This window comes from Erythrolamprus reginae, chromosome 7, assembly GCF_031021105.1.
Source record: "Erythrolamprus reginae isolate rEryReg1 chromosome 7, rEryReg1.hap1, whole genome shotgun sequence".
Taxonomy (NCBI): domain Eukaryota; kingdom Metazoa; phylum Chordata; class Lepidosauria; order Squamata; family Dipsadidae; genus Erythrolamprus; species Erythrolamprus reginae.
The window spans coordinates 86745271-86771918 of NC_091956.1; the positions used below are offsets into that span (position 1 = coordinate 86745271).

Sequence of the window (26648 nt, forward strand, 5' to 3'; positions counted from 1 at the left end):
CACGCATTATTTGCTTCTACATTGATTCCTATGGGAACAATTGCTTCTACTTAAGAACATGGTCACGGAACGAATGAAGTTTGTTCAATAACTATTTTTCAAACGTGTAATTTTCATTTCTCCTAGACAAGTCAGTGGAGAAAATTCCCCATTAAGGCTGAGGAGGAACAGTGGGGTGCAGCAAAGGGGGGGGGGGCACCAGTGGTTTTAACTGACAGCAGCATCCACAGCACCCCTCACATCCTGGACAAAAACGGCTTCAACTCCCACCCTCAAAACAACGCTACAGAGCCCTGCACACCAAGACAACTAGACACAAGAACAGGTTTTCCCCAAGGCCATCACTCTGCTAAACAAGTAATTCCCTCAACATTGTCAAACTATTCACTATTAGTCTTTGCATTATTCCCATCCTCCATCTCCTCCCACTTCTGGCTACAATGGTTATTTGAGATTTAGCCTGTTTACAGATATGCCATCTCATCTTTACTGATACCACTGGTTGTAAGTCATCAGTTCCCCACACACATACACACACAAACCTTTTGTGCAAGCACATAAGCTCAATCCCAGGAAAAGAAAGTAACTGCTAGTTAGAAATATAGAATTTATTTCAATGTACAAGTAAGGCAACAAGTCATATTTCTCATACAGTAAGTGACAAATATACATAAAGGCTGCCAACACAGTCGGGGGGGGGGAGCAGTTCAATATTTCTTTTGACTGATGTTGCATGTATGTAGGGATTATTCTATCCATCTTTTGATACTTTACTATCAAGGGAGCAGAAAAATCTGCAACCTGGAGCTTCGTAAGCCCCCGTTTTCTTCTCCAGGTGAGATGAAAAGCAAAGACCTGGTCAGTTTTAGAAGCATCTTTTGAAAAACATCTATGGGGAGGGAATTATGAGTTTTGCACTGCAAGGCCTAAGGGTGCCTTTAATTATCGCTACGGTTAATTCCTTCCCGCGAACATTTCATTAACAATGCCAGCCACAAAAACACAACTCGGCAAAATGACTTTGGAAATGTCGGACCATCTATTCAAACAAAACACACAAAAACCCAGTGTAGCCAGGGAGAACTATTTGTCCAAACATTCTCTAATCACTTAATAGATAGAACCATTATTTGTACAATTAAATAACTTGATCTTTAACATCATTACATATATATTCCCTTCAGGCAAGAATTGCACCCGTTTTAGCCACTGGGATTTTGGATTCTGCTTCAAGCTGGATTTCTGGACACCAAGAGTGACATTCACTGGTCAGCACCAGAAAAGAAAGAAAAATGCTTGGGTGTTTTTTCCCTTCTTCTTTTTTTGAATTGCCCACACTTGAAGTTTTCTTATTTATTTACTACATGGGGGTAAACAATCCACCTTTTCTGACAGCAACAAGTAGGAGGCGCATCCGTGGGAAGAGTTCAGCCAGAGGCCTTGATGCCCTTCGGCGGTGTCCCATTTCCTATGATCACCTTGCTGTAGTTTTTCTGTTCCTCTTCCTTAAAGGTTTCCTTCACTTTGGCTCTTTTCAATCCCCCGTCCCTTAAAGAGAAAAAAATAAAAATAAAAGCCCTTGTTGGTTACACAGCAAGCACTGTTTCAGTTTCCAAACAGCCCTCAACAGCCCGTTACCCTGTCACATTGTTACTATTATTGTTGTGAGACGCCCCGAGTTTCAGAGAGGGGTGGCATACAAATCTAATATTATTATTATTATTATTATTATTATTATTATTATTATTATTATTATTATTATTATTAACTCTCTCACACACTGGCATAGCCCAATGAATAGCATGGATGCTGGGAGGCAGAAGTGGGTTTGTTTGTTTTTTCTTATTTTCCTCCCCCCACAAAACTAAGGTGCGTCTTATACTCTGGAAAGTCTTATACTCCGAAAAATACAGTATATATATCTACATTGTTAAACTTCTGACACTCGTAATTGTAGCCAAACCCACAAATGACTGGAGGGCAGAGGGAGATTTGCATGAAAAGTGTCACCCCCTCCTTCCACTGGCGTCGTTATCACCACTGTCCCAAGATCAAAACTGTTTGTAAGAAAACCAGTACGGTAGATGCCCAAAGGGCTGTTCAGCCCAGGACGAGGGAGTCTTTTCCTTCCCTAAAACCCTCTTTGCTTCCCCCTAAAGGAGCAAAACCTTCCCCCTCACCAGGGCAGTTCCGTGAGGCCTCCTTGCAGAGCGATGGCGGATTTCACCCGGTTGGCAAATTCAACAGCGTCTTCTCCTTCCTGTATAGAAATGAACACAAGACGATGTCACTGATATCTTTCGTTGTCTTAAATCTGTGACTTGTTGTCAACCAACCTTTGACCTTTGGATCCCAAAATAACCACAGTTTTTTTCTGTCACGTCCACTTTTTAAGCTACAGGATACCCTCAAAAGTCACACAAATTGTGCACATAAAGGGAAGGAAAAACATACCAAATATACTGTTTACAAAGAATATTTTTATTCATACAAAGGCTATAATAATTGCTGCAAGTTAAATTGTGTTCATACCAATACAGTGGGACCTCTACTTACGAACTTCATTCGTTCCGTGACCAGGTTCTTCAGTAGAAAAGTTTGTAAGAAGAAACCGTTTTTCCCATAGGAATCAATGTAGAAGCAAATAATGGGTGTGATTGGAGAAACCACAGGGGGGGTGGAGGCCCTGCTTCCTCCTAGGAGATTCCTTGAGAGGCCACATGGAGGCTTTTCCCCACCTTTTCCGGCCCTGTTTCCTCCCAGGAGATTCCTAGAGAGGCCCCACGGAGGCTTCTCCCTGCCGTTTCCAGTTAGTTTCGGAGGCTGGGGTTTGTAAGTGGAAAATGGTTCTTGAGAAGAGGCAAAAAAATCTTGAACACCCGGTTCTTCTCTAGAAAAGTTTGTAAGTAGAGGTGTTTGTAGGTAGAGGTACCACTGTAGTAGTTTTTTTATCGAACAGTAATTATACATATTAAGGTAAACATTTTCGCTTATAGCTTTTTCTGGAGGGTTTAACCTGTGGACCTTCTCGCTTGATGCTCCAACCATGGTCAGCCATCCTATGTCCATCCCACCTGCCTTGATCCCGGTGCCTCCATGACCTTCAGATCTTGGTGCAATTGCTCACCCTGCTCATCACTGGCTGCACCAAGATTTTCCGTGAAGTGAGCAAGGTGGTTATGTCAAAAATGCAATTCAATGTTGCAACCTCATAACCTCATAATTCTCATAAGGTGTGGAGAAAAAATGTGACGTGGTAGAAGAAAACTAACTACAGTTTTGAAACCAGGATGCCTCATTAAGTCTAAAAAAGCTCAAAAGTCAAACTCAACAGAAATGGTGTTACAATTGTCACTGCAATAGCAAAAGAAGGGAATCCCAAGAGGCAGCAGGACTCCAAAACCAAAGAGGTTCCTGGGTGGCTCAGCCCCAGAGGTCGTGGTGAAGACCCTCAAAAGGGGTCAAACGACAGAAAGGGGACTCACCTTTCTTGTCACGGGGGGCAGGTACCACACCTGGCACACAATGGCCCAGCTGGTCATGATCCGCAGGAGGTAACTCACAATGTTGTACTTGCTGCTGTTCCAGAAGGCGTCACCAAAGCGGGGGTCGTACTGCAAGGGAAAGAGGGTGCGGTGGTGTCACACTGAGTATTGACAGCCCCAGAGACAGTCAGAGTTATTCAGTAATTAAATAGTTAACAGTGTGTGTGTTTTATTAGCTCCTCCTATTATGATGCAAAATCCTGCCACATCATTCGTGCATCACTTCCGTCCCCTCCACATCCTCCATATTGTATCTTTATATTCTTTGTTAACTGCCATGATGTAAGACGTGTTTCATATGCATCAGAAGAATACAAAGTGATCGTGGTGGAGAATTCATGTCGCAACAATTCCAAGGATGGGTGAGGAGGAATGGAACCCGTCATCAAAGGTCAACCCCAAGCCACAATCGAGTGGCAGAAAGCCACCAAGGCGCCTTATACGCTATGCTCCGTTCTCTTCTAGAAGACGCTGATATGGACAATCTATATTGGGGCGGAGCACTCAGGTGTGCTGATTAGATTGTTAACCGCACTTGGAGCAGAGTTTTAGATCAAACTCCTTACTACCTGCTTCATGCAAAGAAGCCTGGTATCCAAAACCTCCGCATTTTTGGCTCATGTGCCACGGTTAACATTCCACTGGTTCAAAGAAAGAAACCAGGTCCAGTGTCAGAAAGACTGAGATTTATAGGTTTTGATGAACCATCCTCCAAATAGACTCAGCGCCATGACACCAGAAGCTGCTGCTTCAGAACACGTCCACCAACACACGACAACTACCACAGAAACATGTGGACTACATGCTTGAGAAATGAACAAATATGAGGGTCGCCCAGAAAGTAATGCACCACTTTTTTTTTCTCAGCCTACAGCAATGGTACGAAAGTGAAACTTTAGATAGTCAGGAGTGTGTGTGTTGTGTGTAAAGGCTGCGTTTCTTCAGACAGACAGTGTAGCCGCACCAGTGTTTCCAAATGGCGTCTGAAAGTGATGTCCTGAGGTCTCTTGAGTGGCTACAATGGCAGAATAACCGCCTGGCTGTGCAGTAGCTCTTCCTCCTCCTCCTCCCATCTCAATGGGTCAGGGAGAGGCCACCTAAGCCACTTCCAACCTTGACAGTCTGGACAGTCTGAGCTTTGAAAAAACATGTCATCCTTCCATCCAGGGGCCTCTTCCCTGTTGGTGTCACCTACCTTGATTGCTACAGGGTAGATGGTGGCCCCTATTTCAAAGCTCCCCTTCTTGAACATCATGACGGAAGTGTTGTTGATGCAGGTGCCTTCTGGGAAAATGAGGATGGGCAGTTTGTCCTTGTTGGAAATGTGTTCCCTTAGTCTAAGGAAAAGAGAAAGCGAGACATCGATTAGGCATTGCGGGGGGACACAGGAGGGGCCTTCACAATGGGCTCAGCTTCCTGAGAAGATTCATTGGGGTTTCAGAGGAGGCAACATTTTTTAGGGCACAGCCGTAGCCAGACTGGGGTGAGCAGGCCACTACATTCAACCTATTCCAGCGAAGGACTGCCATCTTCGGGGCTACTGGTGCACCCTCCGAGGCCACCCCAAGTGCGTGCGCATCAGGCAGGCAGGTGCTCCCATTGGTGTGAGATTTGGCTTCTGCGCATGCCCAGCAAGCGAAATCTCGCCCAAGGACAGATGCGCAAATGAGATTTCGGAAATAATTGCCGATATTTTCGCTTCCGTGCATGCGCAGAAGTCAAACCTTGCACGGGGTGCGCATGCTCGCATTAGGGGTGCACAGCTGCATGCGTATCCCCAAAATAGAAGCACCTTACCGTTCCAGTAGTAGCCCTATGTGTGGCTGTGAATGAGTTGGCCGATTCATTTTAATATGTATGGGATTTTAGTAGAAATTTTAATTAATTAGATTTGTTGTTGTGTATTTTTTGTATTCTGTGAGCCGCCCCAAGTCTTCAGAGAAGGGCGGCATACAAATCTAAATAATAATAATAATAATAATAATAATAATAATAATAATAATAATATTCAGTGGACATTTGAAAACCATCGGAATTGACAAAACCTCCATCTGTCAATTGCAAAAGGCCGCTTTACTGGGCTCAGCAAACATAATTTGCCGCTACCTCACGCAGTCCTAGGTGCTTGGGAAGCGCCCGACTGGTGATGAAATACGAAATCCAGCATAGTGATCTCGTTTGCTGTGTTGTATTGAATAATGTATTATTATTATTATTATTGCCAGGGCCCTATTCCATTTCAAAAAGGTCAGTCTCCCATGTCCTTCCTAGCCTTCCTGAGAATATTTTTTGACCTTGACTACTTGGGGGGGGGGAAGGGGGGGGGACCTTTACCGTTTTGTCACCAGGTGGCGATCTTTCATTTCCGAACGCTCAAACCAGACGTGAGGCGAGGCCTTCACTGTGGCTCTCTGAATGACACCCATCAAACCGCCATGAGCCTGTCCGACCTGGAAATTCATCCAAAAAGGAAGAAATAAATTTAAAAGGGCAATTAAATAGCGCAAGTTTCCTCAACTCCTTAAGAAGTACAGCTGCGTTACGGGTAGACTTCAATTTACAATCGTTTATTTAGTCACCGTTCAAAATTAGAAGACTGAAAAAAGGGAATTAGGATCATTTTTCATACTGACAACCACTGCAGTCTCGCCATGGTCATGTGATCAGATTTCGATGCTTGGCAACTGGCATGTGTTCATGACGAATCCCAGCGACCGGTTAGGTCCCACAGAGTCGGCCTTCTCCGGGTCCCGTCAACTAAACAATGTTGTTTGGCAGGCCCCAGGGGAAGAGCCTTCTCTGTGGCGGCCCCGGCCCTCTGGAACCAACTCCCCCCGGAGATTAGAACTGCCCCCACCCTCCTTGCCTTTTGTAAACTCCTTAAAACCCACCTCTGCCATCAGGCATGGGGGAAGTGAGACATCTCCTCTGGGCCTATACAGTTCATGCATGGTATGTTCCTGTGCATGTTTGCTTTTAATAAGGGTTTTTAGTGATTTTAAATTATTAGATTTGTTGTATATTGTTTTGTTGTTGTTGTGAGCTGCCCCGAGTCTACAGAGAGGGGTGGCATACAAATCTAATAAATAATAATAATAACGACAGTTGCAATGTCCTAAAGGGAACACTAAAACAACACAATATAACTCCAAGTAAATCAAACTTCTGTGAAATCAAACTGTCCACTTAGGAAGCCACACTGATGGACAATTTCACATGTTGCCAGCACATTCCACTTTGTACAGAACAAAGGATTCAGGGAGAATATTTCCCCCATTCAGATCTAGGGTGGGTGCTTTGTTTTTTTGGGCAGTGTAGTTCTACCCAAATTGGGCAGCACATAGAAAATACAAAAAGTGGCAGATTTTGTATCATTGCTGCATTTCCTTGACATAATTTCTCTTTCCCCAAAGTTTCCCCTCAATTCAGAGTAAGCAATGCTGCACAACTCTTGGAAACCAGAAATGATGAAGAGCTGTCGATTTCCTATTCAGTTTGCAGTGACAAAATTGTCAAGACATTGCGACATACCATTGCGTAACAGCCATCATTTGTCAAGATTATAACATCTATCGGAGAAGTGTGATTGGCTACACAAATCCCACCCTTCTGCGGCCGGTTCTCCCTGCAACGGCAAAACATGTGATTCGCAACATTGTAGTAAAACAACCACCTCATAAGGCCCGCGCATGCGCGGAAGCAAAAAAACGCACCAAAACCCGGGTGCAACTGTGTCTCCGCACGCAATTTTGCTACCTGCACAGGTGCAGTGGCATAATTGCGCTGGACTCCACTAGCACTCAGAGCCACGGGGGCGAGCACAAGTCGGCATTCCACCTTAGCAGCCCACCTCTGGGAGTGGTCAGCAATTCCCTAGAGCAGTGGTGGCAAACCTATGGCCTGGGAGCCTGGGGAGGGTGAAAAACAAGGCTACTGGGCCCACCAGAATTTGGGAAACAGGCCATTTCCAGCCTCCAGGGGGGCTGGGGGAGCTGTTTTCGCCCAACCCAGGCATTAAATTATGGGTGTGGGCAACATCGCCCATCCAAGGTCACCCAGCGGCTGCACTGCCCTACCTGACCTGTGGAACTAGAGCTGCCAGTCTCCTCAACCAGGATCCCTCCGCTATGCGGATTCAATCCAATTTGTTTGATCTGTTGCTTGGGTTTTAATTCAACCGCGCAGAAAAGGAGCTTGGTTAGTTACAGCGCCCACAAGCTTCCACTCACCTGTTGTGGTACCGGATGCTTCCCGAGAGGGCCCGGACCAGGATTCGGCAGCAGGTGAGATGGACCAGGTCGCTCAGCCAGTCTTTGGTTCTGCGCAACAGAGCATCAATCGGAACAGGCTCAGAAATCTCTTCATCTGTGGATTCTCCAGACCACAAATTATGTTTACAAAGGAGGAGCCCAGATGTGTCAACCCCTGCCCTCAAAACAACGCTATAGAGCCCTACACACCAGGATAACTAGACACAAAAACAGTCCCCCCCCCGAATGCCATCACTCTGCTAAACAAATAATTCCCTCACCACAAACTGTTCACTAAGGCTGCAGTACTATGAATCTTCCCACCTCCTCCCACTCATGACTGTATGGCTACAACTTTGCTGCTTGCGTCCTTACAATTTATATCGGCTGGTTCCTAATATGATTTGTTTATTTGTACCTGGACTATCATTAAGTGTTGTACCTTATAATTCTTCTTTATTATTACAAAGTTTTTTATTTATAATACATTTCAAAAACATAACATTTACATGACACGTACTTTATGATTCTGTTTTATGTATACTGAGAGCCTAGGCATCAAGACAAAATCCTTGCGTGTTCAATCACACATGGCCAATAAAATTATAGTCTACTCTACCCTACTCGATTCAATTAGAAGGACAACCCAGGCCCGAAAGAATCCTAAAATGGAATATAGCCGGGTGGCCCAACTTGGCAACCTTAAGACCTGTGGGGTTGTATCCTCCAGCCAGCCAACGATAAAAGAAACGAAATCAAATCACACAGATCCGTCCTCCGTAAGAAGAGTAACATAAACCAGAAATGCCAATCTCCAAGCAACATGGTCACGAGGCTGCCATTACAATTCATCTCGACTTATAACAGCAATAACACTTAGGGCCCTGGTTCAGAATAACGGGGGGGGGGGGGATTTGATTTTTAATAGGGGCAATTGGAACATTGTTTAAACCAGGTTAATGGCCTTTTAGGCTTCCTCCCCATGAGTAGGAGGTCACTGTTTGAATAGTAAGCATTATAGGTCGGGAGGGGGCATCAGGTGGCGATGGCCTAAAGGTGGTTTTCATTTGCAACCTTCCCAGCGGTGCCTCCAACAAGGAAACCCAGTGAGGGAGGCAAAACTTCCCTTCGCGGCCAGCGGTTGGCTACGAGACGGAAGGCTAAATTGCGCTCGCCGCCGTGGCTCATAGGTTCTTGCAGGGCCAGCGCAATTTTGCTGCTGCACCTGTGGAGGAAGCAAAACTGGAGCCGCAGGTGCGCCCATGTTTCATATGTGCGGAAGCAAAACACCCTTGCCGAAACACGGGCGCACGTGCGGCTCCGTACGCAATTTTTCTACCTCCACAGGTGCAGCAGCAAAATCGTGCTGGCCCCACAAGAACTTATGAGCCGCGGCAACGAGCGCAATTTAGCGTTCCGGTCCGTAGTCCACCGCTGTTCACGGCCATGATAGCCGTCCAGTGGTTGCAGTAATTGGCTTCACAAACCTGACCAAAAAAGTCTGTAAAATCAGGGGCCAATTCACGTAACAACCACCTTGCTTAGCACCAGAACCTTCTGGTCGTAAGCCAAGGACTCTGCATTCGTATCTAGGCAAGGGTTCCCCGCTGGCACCACTGGTGCAGTTGCATGCGCAGCTCCACGCCCCCGATGTGTGCACACGCCCGCATGAGATTTGACTTCTGCGCATGCGCAGGAACCCAAATCTGGTGTGAGATTTCAGTGATTTTCAGCGGTTTTTTTGTTTCTGTCAAGCAAAATTTGGGTGGAGCAAGTTTTTCTGTGACGCAAAAGAAACAGAAAACGGGTGAAATCTCCCGTGCATGAGCGTCCTCACCCTAGATTTGGCTTCCTGTGCATGCGCAGAAACTAAATATCGCACGGGTGCGCATGTGATGGGGATGAGGAGATGTGCGTGCAGCTACATTTTTCCTCCCGGAGCACTGTCCCCCACCGTCCATCCCAGAACCCAACCCTGTCCGTATTCCTGGAGTGCTGTTGGTTCCAGAGCCACTCACTGTCCGCTCGGCAGCTGCCCCACCAGGGTGGTCCCCACAATCATGGACACGATCCCTATGGCCGCCAGGGCAATTCTGCAAGGGGAAGGAGAGAGAGAGGAGGGTCAGGCTTCAGGGCAATTGATTCAGAGAGATTATTCCAAAAGCCCAGGATGCAATTAACACTGTCCTAGGGAAATTAGGACAATGCCTAATTAGACACCTACAAAACATTTTTCACATTCTTTAATCTTAATTAGGCTCATTAGCATCCTATTTTTAATGACTTGTTATTCTGGATACCATTTTGCCTGCTTTGATCTGTTTGCAGAGTAGAGAGGCTGCTTAGTCAGTCAAAGGGATACACTCAAAAGGGTGGGGTTTGTTTCCTAATTCAGAAAACCTTAAAATTAAAAATAATCATCTAAATCACTGAGTTTCAAAGAGGGGGGTCTAGGAACTCCTGGGGTCTCCCAAGAGCCTTTCAGTCTGCGGAGATAAATAAATATTTTAAAATTTCTCAGCTTTAATTTCTAATATAGAAAATATCAATGGATATCATCCAGGTAAACCAAAGCCCTTTAAGGTCCTTAGTCACTCTTAAGAAGGTACAGCAGTGGTTCTCAACCTGGGAGTCGTGACCCATTTAGTGGTCAAACGATGTTTCGCAGGGGTCACTTAAGACCACAGGAAAAGACAAATTCTCCATGGTGTTAGGAACTAAAGCTTCTATTCTGGCGCCTTGGAACATATTTTTGCAATCCGACCAATCAGGCATTTACAGTGGGGGTGTCCCTTTGACCTTCCTGCCAATCAGCTTAAAGCTCTGTTGGGAGAATTGGAGCTAGACTTATGGTTGGGGGTCACCACAATATGAGGAACAGTATTAAGGGGTGGCGGCATTAGAAAGGTTGAGAACCACTGTAAAGCCTTGGCAACTTAAAGACTTGTGGAGTTGAACTTCTAGAATTGGCTGGGGATTTCTAGGAGTTGGAGTCCATAGGTCTTAAAGTTGCCACAATTGGACATACAGGCATACCAGAGGTGGGTTCCACAGTGTTCAGGCCAGTTCTGTAGAACCGGAAGTAACATGGCGGCCTGGGGCGCTGAAATCAGCCACGCCCCCAAGCTGTTCTCTTGGCGGCTCCACAGGCCCCTCCCTCTTGTTTCTTGCTTATGCGCAGGCATAAGAAAGCTTTTTAAAAGTACTGCACATGGGCATATGCACCCGTGTGGCACGTCTGAGAGAACCAGCAGTGGAAGAATCCAGAACCCACCTCTGACGGAAGGGTCACGCAGTCAAAATCTTTGACATTCAATAATCATAATCAATGACTGTTTTTGCTCTAAACATATTTGGCCCCATTTGGAAAGGCAGCTTATTACATAAGCACCTTTTTCAATACCTGACAAGCCCTTATAAAAAATTAGAAATATTGTTAGCACAAAAGGCTTTCTCATGGTTCTCAATAAGGATTGTGCAATGAAATCTTTTATGTCACAACCACAGTGTTTGCATTTTGCAAGTACAAAAGAGAACTCGCTCCCCAAATGCTAACAGCTGTGCCAATGTTCACTTGCGATGGCGCATATCAGTAAAACTGTCAGCCGTGGCATAAACACACCTGCAGAAGTTTTAACTATTCCTCTAATGGCATTCAAGGTGTGTTCTTTGAAAGTGTCAGCTGATAGAGGGGATGGGCGGCATAGGCATTTCATAAATGATAATAAAAGAATGTGTTCAACAGAAACAGAAGCTCAAATGGCGAAGGATGATCTACAAATGAAGGACGAAATGTGCATGAAGTGCAAGAAAGTGTAGGTAGAATTATAGGAGTGGTAAAGAAATGAATTAACCCAGATGACCAAATAAATTCTAAAAACACTTTTTAAATAAAATGGTAAATAGAAGTTTAAAGGTGTATACCAATGATTAAAAGACAATAAACACTTTTAAAAATAACATAACGGAAGAGAGGGGGCACCATGATAAATCTAATTCAGTTATCAGCCTGTTTAATATACAATTTTAAGTAAATCGAAGTCACTGAAGAGAAGGTAAAGAAAGAGAAGAAGGACGTAGTTTCTGGGGAGGAAGGAGGAGGAGGAAGAGGAGGAAGGAGGAAGGGTGGAGAGAGGGAAAGGAAGGCAGAGAGGAAGGATGGGAGGTGGGGAGGGAGAAAGAGACCAATGAATAAATATAAATATTGTTATAAATATTTAAAAAGTATGTAACTATGTATGGTTCTGAAAGATATGCATTGGTATTTGTATGAAAATGAAATGGAAAAAAAAATAAAAATCTCAGGGCTTCTAGATACAAATATGCAGCCAACCCAAGGTTTACTCACACTGGTCCTGCCAGTGGGGCAACTAAGCCGTGAAATATTTGACATGGACATTTTAACTGTGGTTTTACATTGCTTAAGCCACCGTGAGTCTTTCAGACGGGGCAGCCTGCCAATTTCAACAGCGGCAGTAAAAACAGTCACTTCCAAGAGATACGACCCAGTCGCTGCCTTTGGTGGATTTAAGAATTACGTTTCTTCATCGGTTCACGGAAGTGCAAACATTAGAAACATGAAAGTGTGAGTTACAACACACACACACACACCCAAAGATGGCCCACTTCTGACCTATACTGTATACATGTTGGGCAGTGGTGAAACCCAATTTTTTTTACTACCGGTTCTGTGGGCGTGGCTTGGCGGGGTGGGATGTGGCTTGGTGGGCGTGGCAGGGGAAGGATATTGCAAGGTCTCCACTCCCACTCCACTCTGGGGCCGGCCACATGCTCTCCAAACTACCCAAAATTTCCGCTACTAGTTCTCAAGAACCAACCTGCTGGACTTCACCCCTGATGTTGGCTAGTATCAGCCTCCTTTGACCCGAGGGTCACGTTGTATTGGACCAGGGGGTCTCCAAGGGTAGCAACTTTAAGACTTGTGCCAGAATTCCCCAGCCAACCATGGTGGTTGAAGAAGTGTGGGAGTTGAAGTCCACAAGTCTTAACGTTGCCAGCTCTGGAGACTGAATGGTCTTAAACCGAGGGCCACCTGTCCTGGTGAACTTTGTACCCATTGTATCTCCATTTGTGAGAGCACAATGAGGCATCAATGCTTTCCCTGCCTCCTCCTGCAGACGCTGATGGACCAACCACCCCAATTTGTCTAAAACTACCGTATTTCTCAGAGTATAAGATGCGCCTTTTCTCCCCATAAGAGGGTGAAATTCTGGGTGCATCTTATACACTGAATGTAGCCCTGTCCAGCTTCTGAAACGGAGATTTACACGGCTGAAAACAACCTCTCAGAGCTTTGCAAGGAGGAAAAAGCAGCCTCACAAACAGAGCTTTGCAAGACTAATAAATGAGGGTTGCCCAGAAAGTAATGCACCACATTTTTTTTCTCAGACTACAGTAATGGTACGAATGCGAAACTTTAGATAGACATTATTTGAATTGTCAGGAGTGCGTGTGTAAATTTTGCCTTTCTTCAGACCGATAGCGTAGCTGCAGCCGTGTTTCCAAATGGCCTCTGTAAGTGTTGTATGTTACAAGCAGAGTGTCGTCCTTGGATTTCTCACTGCAGAGAAAGAAACTGTTGGGAACATTCACAAACGTTTGTGTAGAGTGTATGGAGAATCTGCAGTCGACAGAAATACGGTTAGTCGCTGGTCACAGAGGGTGGGGCCATTAGAAGACGGTTCGGCAGAGCTCCAAGGCTTCGTGACCAGAACCAGGAGGGGTACCGACAGGGCACCCACGCCCTTGTGTCTCTCTGGAGGAAGGCCATAGAATGAGACGGAGATGACGTAGGAAAATAGGGAGTGTAGAAGAAACGTCGTTCTTTCTTGTGTGTAAGTTTCATTGCGTTCAATAAATAATTGTGGAAGGAAAAAAATGTGGTGCATTACTTTCTGGGCGACACTCGTACCTGTTCCAGGCTGTTTGCTAAGGATGCCAGCCAGGTGGATGCTTGGTAGGCAGAATTTATTTCTCTTATTTTGCTCCCCCAAAACTAAGGTGTGTCTTATACTCCAGTGCGTCTCACAGTCCAAAAACTACAGTATTTCTAAGCATGGCGCCACTAGCCCCACTCACCGAAGAGGAAGCAAGAAACAGTATCGTACGAAGACTCCGATCACCCACATGATGGTCAGCCGTAAGCTGATGTAGTGGAAGTTGACGTTGGTCCTGGTGAGGAGGTTCCAGGAGACCAGCTCCTCCGAGGTGAACCTCTGCGTGACTTCATCCTCTACTATGGCTTCAAAGCCCTTCTTGGAAAAATAGAAGACGTCTGAGAGCTTGAAGTCCCTGCAGCCGTTGGCAGACACCTCCTTCTCCAGGGTGGTGGGCTCCCTCTGGATGATAACTTCAGGATAAGGGGGGGGGGAGAGAGAGGAGGAGAATGCAGCTGAGCCAGGAAGTAAAGCTAGAGTAAAGGCAGAGCAATTCACAACGCATGTCCGGGTAACAGCTGGTGTCACTGTCATCGATGCAGAAAGTTCTCCACTTAGGACCACAATTTAGCCCCAAATTAGATTAGATTATTATTAGAGTTGGAAGGGACCTTGTAGGTCATCTAGTCCAACCCACCACCCGTCCGCCGCTCAAGCAAGAGTCCCTGTACCTATGGCACGGGTGACGCAGGTGGAACGCGGAGCCATATCTGCTGGCACACAAGCCGTTGCCCTGGCTCAGCTCCAACGTGCAGGGGTGTGTCGGGCAGCTGATTTTTGGCTCGCACAGAGGCTCCGGGAGGGCGTTTGTGGCTTCCCTCCCTCGGCTCCGGGGAAGCCTTTGGGACCCTAGGAGGGCGAGACATGAGCCTACTGGGCCCACCAGAGGTTGGGGAAGAGGCTGTTTCCGGCCTCCAGAAGGCCTCCGGGGGGTGGGGGGAGCTGTTTTTGCCCTCTTTGTGGACTCTGGCTCTGAGTGCTAACGGAGTCCAGCGCAATTCTGCTACTGCACCTGGACAACTGTGATGCCCCTGAGTGTCCGCGGACGATTTCGTTACCTGCCCAGGTGCAGTAGCAGAACTGCGCTGGACTCCGCCAGCACTCAGAGCCACAGGGGCGAGCACACCACACCGTTGCACCTTAGCAGTGTCCTGCTTTTTCAATGCCAAGAGGATGCTGGCTTTATGCCTCTTGAATTAGGCCAAGCTGGAAGTGATGTTTCTCGGTTTGCATGAATTTCAAACAAGGAAAGTCTCCAATTCCACGACCGTTCCAGTAACGGCACAATTACTTTCCCAATTTCAACTATGGCCTACTTCTCAGTCACATCATATCTAAAGCGCACGCAGACAAACCCTTATTTCAACATCTAGACAAAAAGCTTCGTTAGGCAATTATATATAGGGACAAAGTGATAAATAGTAAATACGCTGTATATTAACAAAGAAATACTGGAGTAGGATTCACATATTAATACAGAAGAGTCTTAAATGTAAAGATAAAACCCTTTTAGCCCTAAAACTTGAAAAAAGTGGGACTTTGAACTCAAACGGGCTGGCATCAGCAAGAATGCCTCTATGCACAGAAAGATGCTATAACTAAAACTTAATTTTTTTTTAGTTTTTATTTCAAAATTTAAACTTTAAATAAAAATGCTTTGAATTCCACAATAGAAGATTGGCTGCAAAAGCTGATGGAAATGAGTTGGCTGAAGAATTCTGGGAGTTGATGTCCACACAACGTCCAGGAGGCCAGGTTGAGAAACACCACCCTAAAACAGGGGCCTCCAACCTTTAAGCCTGGCAGACTTCAACTCCCAGAATTCTGTGGGTTGGTGGCTAGAGGATTCTGGGAGCTGAAGTCTGTCAGGCTTAAAGTTGGAGACCCTGCTCTAAAGAATTTGTCAAGTCTTTATTTCTCTGAACCACAAAAAATAAATGAGTTTTCTGCTACCCATTCTCCAGAACCTGTCAGAATCTGCTGGATTTTACCTCTGGGTTAAACTGACAATTTAGGACAATTCCTTCAGATTGTTATTATTATACCATTATATCTATAACTTAAAACTGTAACCAAGCAACTTACCACTCGAAGCATAGGATCTTAGATTCTGTTCTCTTCTAATTCCTTTCTGAATCCGCAGTGTGGCCCACTATTTGGAAAAAGACCAGAGAGCAGCTTCTTAAAAAGTCTACGTGTACCACTTGCATTATTTTCTTTCATTTACACTCGGAACACTTCCTTTTCCATTTTATAAATACAGTGGTCCCTCGTCTTACGAACTTAATTCATTCCGTGACGAGGTTCGTAACTAGAAAAGTTTGTAAGATGAAACAATGTTTCCCATAGGAATCAATGTAAAAGCGAATAATGCGTGCAATCCCAAAATTCACCCCTTTTGTCTTGCGCCGCTGGGAATCCCCACCTCCAGAATTCCGTTGCCAGCCAAAGCGCCCATTCTTGCGCTGCTGGGATTCCCCTGAGCCTCAGCGCCGGCAAAAATGAAGGGAATTCCAGCGGTGGGAGTCTCAGGAGAATCCCAGCAATGCAAGAACGGGCGCTTAGGCTGGCAACGGAAGTCCGGAGGCAGGGATTCTCAGCGGGTAAGGAGGCTCAGGGGAATCCCAGCGCTTCGGCTGGCAATGGAAGTCCGGAGGCAGGGCATCCCAGCGGCAGCAGCTCGGGTTCTCAAGGTGAAAATAGTTCGGAAGAAGAGGCAAAAAATCTTAAACACCAGGTCCGTATCTCAAAAGGTTCGTTAGAAGAGGCGTTCATAAGACGAGGCACCACTGTACTTCTATTTTAAAATGCGGGTAGCCCTCCAATTACAATCATGACTGCGGCCAAAATTTTCCTTGCTAAGCAAAAGAGCTGTTAAGTGTTCTCTGGCATGTGTTGAGCTCCATATGGTGGCTAGGGACAAGCAATCATTGTTTAGAACAGGGGTTTCCAACCTTGGCAGTTCTAAGACTTGTGGACTTCAATTCCCAGAATTCCTCAGCCAGCTATGGAAGTGGAAGTCCACAAGTTTTTAACAGAGGTTATTTCCCTTGACAATTTTTTCTTATTTTTTTGACTCCAAACACATATGCAGAATGGCATACCCTCAATCCTAAATTACATTACAATAATTCATCTTTTCAAATTCGGAATTCATACTCCATCAAATGCTGCCTCCTCTTACATTTCTACGAGTCTATGGAGAAGGGCGGCATACAAATCTAATAAATAAATAAATAAATAAACACATTTGACATCTGGACAAAAATAATTACTCAAATGTCTTATATGCATTTAAAAGGCAATTAACTAAACACTTTCAGGCTGCATTCTTTCTAATCACATCTAATACATTTAAGCCATGGTGCTTCAATCTTCTCCATATATCCGTAATATCAATTTCATGTACTATATTTCTTAACCCTAATTTCATAACCGATGCCCTTTAACAAAGGAAAAAAAGGGTGGGGGGAAGCAAATATTCCCATTCATGTCAACTACAGTCTAAATTTTATCTGACAATTGCAGGGCTCAAGATTATATCAACTCAAGGAGAGAGAAAAAGCCCACATAATTTGTCACATATGTCTCAATTACCCCAATTAGTAATAATTCCTTTTGATAGGTAAAATAAAATTTTAAAAATAGAAAAAGAAAAAAGAAAAAGGATTCTTTCATGTGTCCCTTATAAACCCAATATAATCATCATGTCCTACTCGATTTTCTGGTGCAAAAAGCCCAATGAAATCCTCCTGCCCTGATCTGTTTCATAGCACAGTGGAAACAGGGGCGATTTCCCCATTGTGCCACTACCAGTGTGCTGCGTACACAGCTTTGCTTTTGCTGCAGGTGCGCACACGCATCCCAGCAAGATTGTGTTTGTATGCGCAGGAAGCAAATGATTGAGAGGGGACACGCACACATGTGAGATTTCGATGATTCTTTTTTTTTGCTTCCGCGCATGCGGAGAAGCAAAAAATTGCCCAATTGCCCATTTTGACCAGCAGAGGATTGCAGGAGGTCAGTGCAGCCAAAAACGAAGCTTGGGAGCCTATTTTGGCTGGCAGAGTGCTTGGGCTACCACAGGTGCCCCCAACATGAGTGTCATTGAGCTGGCCATACCCACCCAGGCAACGCCCAACACGCCCACCCCAACCCCCCAAGGAAATCGAGTTTGACCCCCCTGATGTAGATGAATCCAGCTTAGTGTCAAGCCAGTACAGAAGGTGGTGGTGGGATATTAACGGTGGTGGCCACACTGTCTCCAGAAGGCCTGGTGTTGATGGGAACTCGGGAGGGGTGATTTTCATGAGGGAACAGGTGTAGCCACAAAGCCTTCTTTCGAGTGGTTCAAGGCTATCTTATATCCATCCACCTGGGCGGAAGCAGAGGGAGGACCTGCCACGCTGGCACTATCTGAGTGGGCAACGGGACAGGTTTGTGGGGGACGACGACGAGGGAAGTGAACGTTCAACTGAGTGGGAAGTGCAGACTCAGATGTTCCCAGCGGAGGTGCCAGGATGGAACCTTGACTATTCATCTGTGACATATATTCTTCTGGACGCAAAACCTATGTTTCCCCTCACCCTGTTCTTTAATAAAGTATCAAGATCTACATCCACCGTCTGGTTTATTGAAAGACAAGAGGGCTGAGATGCATTTCGAGCCACACACACAATGGATCCTGAGCAATCAAGCAATGAACAATCAAGTCCATTCTCTTATTCTTTCTGGCTCAGGCCAAGCTACACAACAATATCTGCACTGATTAGTGGTCAGTGGATCAGTGGATTATTCATATACCACTTGCTGTCTTGGTTTTTTTTTAAAAAAGACTTAGGAAGCCAGGGAATGGAACAGGAAGATCCATTCATTGAACGATAATCCTGCCATTGATTCCCATCTTAAAGCTTTCTTTTAAAAAAAATATATCATAAGTGTGGGGAAATGGTCATAACGCCAATCGTTTTCAAGGCGCTCGTAACTTCAAATGGTCACTATTTATAACGCTCCGGATGACAGGTGCAAAACACAGGAGGGTCTTGACAAACTTGAACACTGGCCGCTCTCTTTGTCCACCACGAGAGGGATCTCTGGACGACAGGAGGAGCGAGAATGGAGCGTCCCCAGTTGCTGGTTCCTGGTCTCTGGAATGGCCACAAGAGCCGTTGGAGTTCCTTGGCCTGAAGATGTGTCCAGGACCTGGTTTGAGAGATAAGCTCTTTGGTGCTGATCTTCCTTTCAGTAGAAGGGAAAACCTGAGCTAGGGGGAATCTACGGCTGCCCCCAGGGGTTGAAGGGAAGTGGAAGGCTGAAGATGACTTTTTTTGACGTTGATGGAGAAACCATGCTCCTTGTAGGGAATCTGGGGGTTGGGCCTGCCCTCTTAAGCGTTTAGCTGATTGTTCATGGGTTTTTTGGGGTGCTTTATCCCTTCTCTTTCCAGCTCTGGTGGGCCTGGTCCCTGGGGGAGCTGCAAGGGAGGAGGACGAGGCCTGAGCAATGCTTCCAATTTCATCACCACTAGGCCTAAGGTCCTGAGCATTCCTGGAAGCGGTGCCTCTCTTGGGGACAGAAGAAGCCATGGCCTGAACAAATTGCAGGGACAAGGCCTGGAGCCAAAATTTGGGAGAAGCAATATTATAATTCCCAAGAGGAAGGGGGCCCAAGCTCCGAGGCCCAGGAGCGTCTGCCACTCAACGACCAGCCTGGATCAATCCAGAGTTCGTGCCAATGAGTCCGGAAACGGACAGGCCTCACTGATTAAGCAACCAAGGCCCACTGGGTGAGAGGCCTAGCACCGGAGTAAAAGCCTGAGACTCTCACAGCCTACTCTGGGCCACGCGGTGGACTGTAAGGTGCCAAACGGCCTGTGCCGCTGGTGCCGGTGTTACTGGACGCTGAGGGCCTTCATGCCAATAAAGAGTCCGACTAAGTCCGGGGGACAAAACAGGCGCCCTTTTACAAACGTCCACTCCGCAGCAGGTAACAGAAAGATAAACAAGCCAATTGATAATAAAAAAAACCTCCCTGACGGTCAGATTTAAAAGAAAATAAACGCAGCCGGCTGCCACTGAAGCAAGGCAATTACGCAATTAGCAGAAAGCTTCTCGGTGGCTTCTCCGCTTGGAGCTGAGCCCAGGAGGGATGGCTAAAGACTAAATTCTTTCGTTTGCCGTATAATACCGAAAAAGACTAATTACGTATCTTTTCAGATTGATTTCTTGTGGAAAGAGTGGAAGGGAAGGTGTTTGGAGAGGAGCTGAGCCACCACGCGTCCTGCCGGTAGGAGGACCGAGCGAATTCTGGGGAAGGGGCGGATCCAGCAATCTTTTTAAAGACAGGCTCGGTCCTATGCGGATTGGACAGCAACCCACGTTACTGCTGGACCCACTCCTTCACTACGGAGAATGTGATCCCACTGCTTAAAGCGCTGGTGAGACCCCATTTGGAATAATCCTATGTCCAGTTCTGGAGACTTTCACTTAAAAAAAGATATTGGCAAAATTGAACGGGGTCCAAAGACGGGCTACAAGAATGGTGGAAGGTCTTAAGCATCAAACTCATCAGGAAAGACTTCATGGACTCCATCTGTAGAGTCTGCAGGACAGAAGGGAAAGGGGGGACAGGATCGAAACATTTAAATATGTTAAAGGGTTAAATAAGGTTCAGGAGAGAAGTGTTTTCAATAGGAAAGTGAACACAAGAACAAGGGGGCACAATCTGAGGTGAGTTGGGGGAAAGATTAGAAGCAACGTGAGAAAATATTATTTCGCTGAAAGAGTAGTAGATGCTTGGAACAAACTTCCTGCAGACGTGGTTGATAAATCCACAGTCACTGAATCTAAACATGCCTGGGATAAACTTAGATCCATTGTAAGATAAAATACAGGAAATAGTATAAGGGCAGACGAGATGGACCAGGAGGCCTTTTTCTGCTGTTAATTTTCTATATTTCTATTGTCAATTAAATTGTTACTGAAAATCTACTACTGGAAGCCTTTCAAAACAAGAAATGACTGCAGTTCATCATTCCATTCATTTGCATAAGTGTTTGCGAAGATGGGGCGTTGTGTTATTTTACACCACACAGGGAACAACCTAGGTGAGCTATAGTTACATTTTGAAAATCACTTTATGCCAAAGAAGGGAAACAACTTTAATGAAGCACAAGAATCCCGTACACAACTAGACTTACAATCCTCGGTTTAGAAAGGTTTAGGTTTATTGGATTTATATGCCGCCCCTCTCCGCAAACTCGGGGCGGCTCACAACAATAATAAAAAACAGTACAGTACACAATACCAAATCCAATGCCCACCCATCTAGTTCCAATTTAAATTAATAATCTCATAAAAACAGTATATATAAAAAACAGGCACACAGTCAATCAATCAACAAAACAACATGGGCAAGGGGGAGGTGTTTTAGTTCCCCCATGCCTGACGGCAAAGGTGGGTCTTAAGGAGTTTACGAAAGGCAGGGAGGGTGGGGGCAATCCTAATCTCAGGGGGGAGCTGGTTCCAGAGGGTCGGGCCCCCCACAGAGAAGGCTCTTCCCCTGGGTCCCGCCAGACGACATTGTTTAGTCGACGGGACCCGGAGAAGGCCAACTCTGTGGGACCTAACCGGTCGCTGGGATTCGTGCGGCAGGAGGCGGTCCCGAAAATATTCTGGTCCGGTGCCATGAAGGGCTTTATAGGTTATAACCAACACTTTGAATTGTGACCGGAAACTGATCGGCAACCAATGCAGAATGCGGAGTGTTGGAGTGATACGGGCATACCTAGGGAAGCCCATGATTGCTCTCGCAGCTGCATTCTGCACAATCTGAAGTTTCCGAACACTCTTCAAAGGTAGCCCCATGTAGAGAGCGTTACAGTAGTCGAGCCTCGAGGTGATGAGGGCATGAGTGACTGTGAGCAGTGAGTCCCGGTCCAAATAGGGCCGCAACTGTCGCACCAGGCGAACCTGGGCAAACGCCCCCCTCGCCACAGCTGAAAGATGTTTCTCTAATGAGAGCTGTGGATCGAGGAGGACGCCCAAGTTGCGGACCCTCTCTGAGGGGGTCAATAATTCCCCCCCCCCAGGGTAATGGACGGACAGATAGAATTGTCCTTGGGAGGCAAAACCCACAGCCACTCTGTCTTGTCTGGGTTGAGTTTGAGTTTGTTGACCCCCATCCAGGCCCCAACAGCCTCCAGGCACCGGCACATCACTTCCACTGCTTAGAACTATGTCGCCCTAAACACGACCTAAGCATAGCCCATAATATCATCTGCTACAGCCTCCTTCATGTCAACTACTTCAGCTTCAACACAACAACACACGAGCACACAGCACATACAAACTCAAAGTAAACTGCTCCAAACTCGACTGCAGGAAATAGGACTTTAGTAACCGAGTAGTTGATGCCTGGAACTCACTACCAGGCTCTGTAGTATCATCTCCTAACCCCAAAACGTGACCCTTAGACTGACAAGTGTTGACTTCTCCCGATTCCTAATAGGGAGAGTTATCAATACAGATAACTCTCAAATAAAAGCCCTTTGGGAATCCTCCATAACCTTCAACAGTGGACAGGGTTCTCAAGAGGTTTAAGGAACTCTGCAGCAGAGAAGCCCCGTGCCTGTTTCCATTGACTATATAAACACAAGGAGGTATCTCCCCTGTGAAGGAAATTCAACTTTCTCCAGAGGTCACCTTGGGACGTATTCCATCTCATCAGAAAAGGACCTCTGCAAATTAAACAATGGAACAATTCCGTTTTCCCAACAGATTTTATTTATTTTGAGACTGCTGGGTTATTTGATAAAGGTTGAGGCTTTGAATCAAAAACGGTATCAGATTTACTAGGAGAGTAGAGTTTTTCCTCCTTTGGAAGATCACAGGAAAAGGACTTATTGTTATTGCCAGATGAGAGAGATTCTTGCATCAGTATCTGGATCTATTGCATAACAGCAACCCAAGTATCTGTATGTCAATGTCAAAGGTAATATATTTTGCAAGACAAGAACGAAACAAAGGTCAAAATATGTTGGCTGAATTTATCTGTACAGAATCAGGACTTTACAGAAGATCCCAAAGTCACAGCGTTTGTTAGTCAAAAATGGTGGCACCCAATTCCTGTTTTCTCTTTTTAATAGGAACACGGTGAGCTCTTTATCACACCTGGATTATGAAAGAGAAGCCCGGTCTCCAAGCACTCTCAAAATATTCAAGAAAAGCAACCAAGAAAAACTGTTTGTCTAATCAACGTTTATAAATCATCATTCCAGCGATAAGACACCCGTTGAAAGGAAGTGTTTGCCCATCAATGCAGATGGCACGGTCTCTCTTGAATAAAGCATAGTTGACATTAATAAAAACTTTCTTAGGTTGAGAAGAAATCTGAATTTAATTATAAATAAACTCAGAAATAGATGATGATGATGTGGTCTCTTGTGAATAAAACATACCCTGTTTCCCATCAAGACCTCCCCTGGTAATAAGCCCAATCGGGCAATAAGGCCAAGCACTTATTTCAGGGTTCAAAAAATATATAAGACAGGGTCTTATTTTTGGTAACCACAATAGATATGGAAGAAATGGCTACGTACAGGTGTTGGGTGTTACTGCTTGTATATTGACATCAGGGTAGCCTCCATTATATATTGTACAGAGGATAAGAGAACCTTGGTGTGAGGCAGAAATGTTTTTTCTACATTGCATTGGTGCTTTTCAAACAAAATGCAGGTCATCCTTGCAGATTCTTCTGTTGCATTTTGATGAACTCTTGTCAACTACCAATTGCCGCGTTAACTGCAACAGGGGAAAATTATATTTGTATTTTCTGCATTAATCTCAGAGTTGCCCTCATTCCCCGGTCACCTCCGGAATGGAGTACCACAACATACCCTGGTTGGGGCTGCCCTTGAAGAGTGTCTGGAAGCTTCAACTCGGGCAAAGAGAACGGAAGGTCTGTGTGTTCCTACATGACACCTGGTCCTCACTTTGCTTCTGGGTTCAATTCAAGATGCTGTTTTTCATCTTTAGAGTCCCAAAGGGCCTGGGGCCGGGTTATATGAGGGACCATCCCTCCTCGCTTACTTCTATCTATCGATCAGGTCTAGCAAGGAAGAAAATGTTATGGGTCCAATCTGCTAAATACTTATATCTGAAGGCATGTGGGAAATTATAGTTTATTATAGTTTATAGTTTATTAGATTTGTATGCCACCCCTCTCTGAAGACATGGGGCGGCTCATTGTCTTTCTCTGCACTAGACTTGCCCGGAACACCAAGGCCCCACCAACCCACCTAAGGTGTGATCAGCTTGATCCTATTGTTCTTCCAGAAATCTATATCTATCTATCTATCTATCATCTATCTATCATCTATCTATCTATCTATCTATCTATCTATCTATCTATCTATCTATCTATCTATCAATCATCTATCTATCTACACTATCTATCTACACTATCTATCTATCTATCTATCTATCTATCTATCTATCTATCTATCTATCTATCTATCTATTTCAGCAAATGAGAATCCCATGGTAATATGGAGCCCATGAAATGCTGAGGGAATGTCCATATTGTGACATTTTGGTAGATTCTCTCATGATGAGATTTATATTTTCAGTTATTTTAATGGTTATTTAAGATCTCTTTGGTTTGCTCTATTGCATGTCACCCATAGTCCCATCAGCTAGGGAGGTAACGGTATAAGTTTAATAAATAAACTATACTATAGTGAAGATCACCTGCATTTCCAATTGGATGCCGTCCTTTGAGTAAAATTTTTATTTCTTTTAAGCTCAAGAGGAGCTCTGTCATGGAACAGAGAGGTTGCCAACTTTTACAGGAGGCCGAGGACTCCACCAAGATTATTCACGCAGCACCGATCTTGCAGTGCCAATTCCGAACAACTCCCACAAGTGTGGGACACAACTGGGCTTGTTTTCACCCGTGTCTCACCATGCATTTCCCTATGGGGGTTTTCCTTAAACAGTACATGACTTTCCCAAGAGGAAAACAACAATGCTGCACCTGTTTTTCATTCCTGAACAACTGCAAAGCAGCAAATATTTCAGCAGGGTTATAAATTAAAACAATCCAGGAGCCCAGCTCCTTAAAAGGCACCAAACAGCTCACCCAGACGAAATGCTCTTGAGATGTGCAACACAATCCTGCCCTGGCGGCACAAGCCAAGGTCTTTTGTGCAGGCACCGTCCCACCCCAGGTTCCCACCCCCCAAAATGCCCCCATTCTCCCACCTGGCCAAACCGCTTTTCCCTGGCTACGGAAAGCTTTGGCCTAACACAGGCAGTCCCTCCACGCGGATTCTGTGGAATAATATAATTAACTGAGTTCTACCCAATAATATACAGTATTGGGTAGAACTCAGTTAATTCTATTCACCGGGCCCTCCAAAACCATCCCAATTTCTCATGTGGCCCCCTGGCAAAAGTAATTGCCCACCCTTGACTTAAGGCAACTTGAAGGCTTGTGGACTTGAAAGGTGGCTGGAGAATTCTGGAGTTGAAGTCCACAAGTCTTCAAGTTGCCTAGTTCGGGGACCTTGGCCTTCAGGGGGAGTGTTTGTGGAGGGGGGCGGAGAGAGAGGGTGTGTATGTGGAGGGGGGGCTGCCTGGCCTCCCTCCGTGCGCCCCAAGGGGGCTTTTGGGCGTTGGCCCCCTCCCCCCGCTCCCCGGGCTGTGGCGTCGGGAGCCTGCGGGGGGTGGGGGGTGGACGGACGGACACACTGACCTCGAGGCTCTTGACCAGGCCGTGCAGGTACAATTCGGAGATGCCGAGCGAGAGGCCGAAGACGGAGGGCAGCACGATGAGCAGCGCGGCCACGGCGAACCAGGCGCTCAGCAGCTGCCACACGGCGCCCAGCAGCGCCTCCATCCCGACGCCTCCGCTCCCCGCCCGCCCTGCGCCCCCGACGACGCCCGGCCGCTCACTGGCGCCGCCTCCCCCGCGCGGCCTCCTTTGTGTCCGCCCCGCCCCTCCCGCGCCGCCTCCCTCCCTCCCTCCGGCTCCGCCCACTCCAGCCCTCGGGGGGGTCAGGCGGCTCCCCAGCCCCGGGCGGCCCCGCGCTTCTCCCGCGCCTGCCGGGGAGGGACGCGCGCAAAGGCCGCCCCCGAACACGCGCAAAGGGCCATTGTGCGCTCACGGGACCCCCCCCCCTTCGCCCCCCCCCCAGCCCCAGGTCGTTGCTTTGATTTCATTTATTCACTTGTCCAGGACACAACACACCTTGAAGAGAAGAGCCCTGTCCACCGATGACCTCCCCAAGTCCCTCAGAGGTCAGTCAGGGTCCTGCAGGAGTCCCCTCCCTCCCCTGGGCCCCAGGTCTCTTCTCTTCCCTCCCTCTCTCGTTCTTCCATCCTCTCATTGATTATTTCATCCTCTATTCTCTCCTCTCTCCTTTCTCTAATTCTACTTCCTCCAAGGTCTCCTCCACTACCTTCAGGGTGCATTGGACAAAATAATAATCATCATAATCTTCATCATCATCATCATCATCATAAAATATAAAGAAAAGGGTAGAAGAAAGATGTGAAAATAGAGGAGAAGATATATGAAAGGAAGAAAAGATATAGGAGATAAAGGAGAGACAATTGTTTATTTTATTTTATTTATTTTATTTGTTTTGTCCAATACACAATAATGCACAATGAGGGTTGTAGAGGACATAATCAGGTCAAATGCATGAAAGGGCGAATAGAGGAGAAAATAAAGGAGTGAAATATAACTATGAGAGAATAGCAGGAAAAGAGATAGGGAGAGAAGATACAGGGGGTGGACAAAAAAATGGAAACATTTGACTTTTGGGCATCATAATGTTTGAAATACAGTAGTATATGCACATACAAATGCAAACGGAAAAAATAAAATAAAAT

At 45.9% G+C, this 26648-nt stretch overlaps 1 protein-coding gene across 2 annotated transcripts; it reads right to left on the minus strand.

Moving 5' to 3' along the window:
* Positions 1-593: 593 nt before the first annotated feature.
* GPAT3 (glycerol-3-phosphate acyltransferase 3) lies at positions 594-25704 on the minus strand. Of its 2 annotated transcripts, XM_070758070.1 has the most exons (11): positions 25507-25704; positions 15838-15904; positions 13895-14165; positions 9814-9888; positions 7775-7864; positions 7077-7170; positions 5880-5995; positions 4741-4882; positions 3486-3614; positions 2181-2260; positions 594-1548 (listed from the first exon to the last, which is right to left on the minus strand). In XM_070758070.1, exons 1-11 carry the CDS (start codon positions 25648-25650, stop codon positions 1428-1430), a joined length of 1329 nt encoding a protein of 442 aa, XP_070614171.1. In that variant the 5' UTR covers positions 25651-25704; the 3' UTR covers positions 594-1427. The 2 variants fall into 2 exon arrangements, with proteins under 2 accessions (XP_070614171.1, XP_070614172.1); XM_070758071.1 differs by lacking the exon at positions 9814-9888.
* Positions 25705-26648: the final 944 nt, after the last annotated feature.

Bases quoted from the DNA above. Each gene is read 5' to 3' on its own strand.
- GPAT3 (XM_070758070.1), bottom strand. From the start codon at position 25,650: ATGGAGGCGCTGCTGGGCGCCGTGTGGCAGCTGCTGAGCGCCTGGTTC. The intron at 7,865-9,813 runs GTGAGTGGCTCT...TCTGTTGCGCAG, and splicing joins GGGCAGCTGCCGAGCGGACA to AACCAAAGACTGGCTGAGCG. The intron at 3,615-4,740 runs GTAGGTGACACC...TTTCCCTTGCAG, and splicing joins TCTACCCTGTAGCAATCAAG to TACGACCCCCGCTTTGGTGA.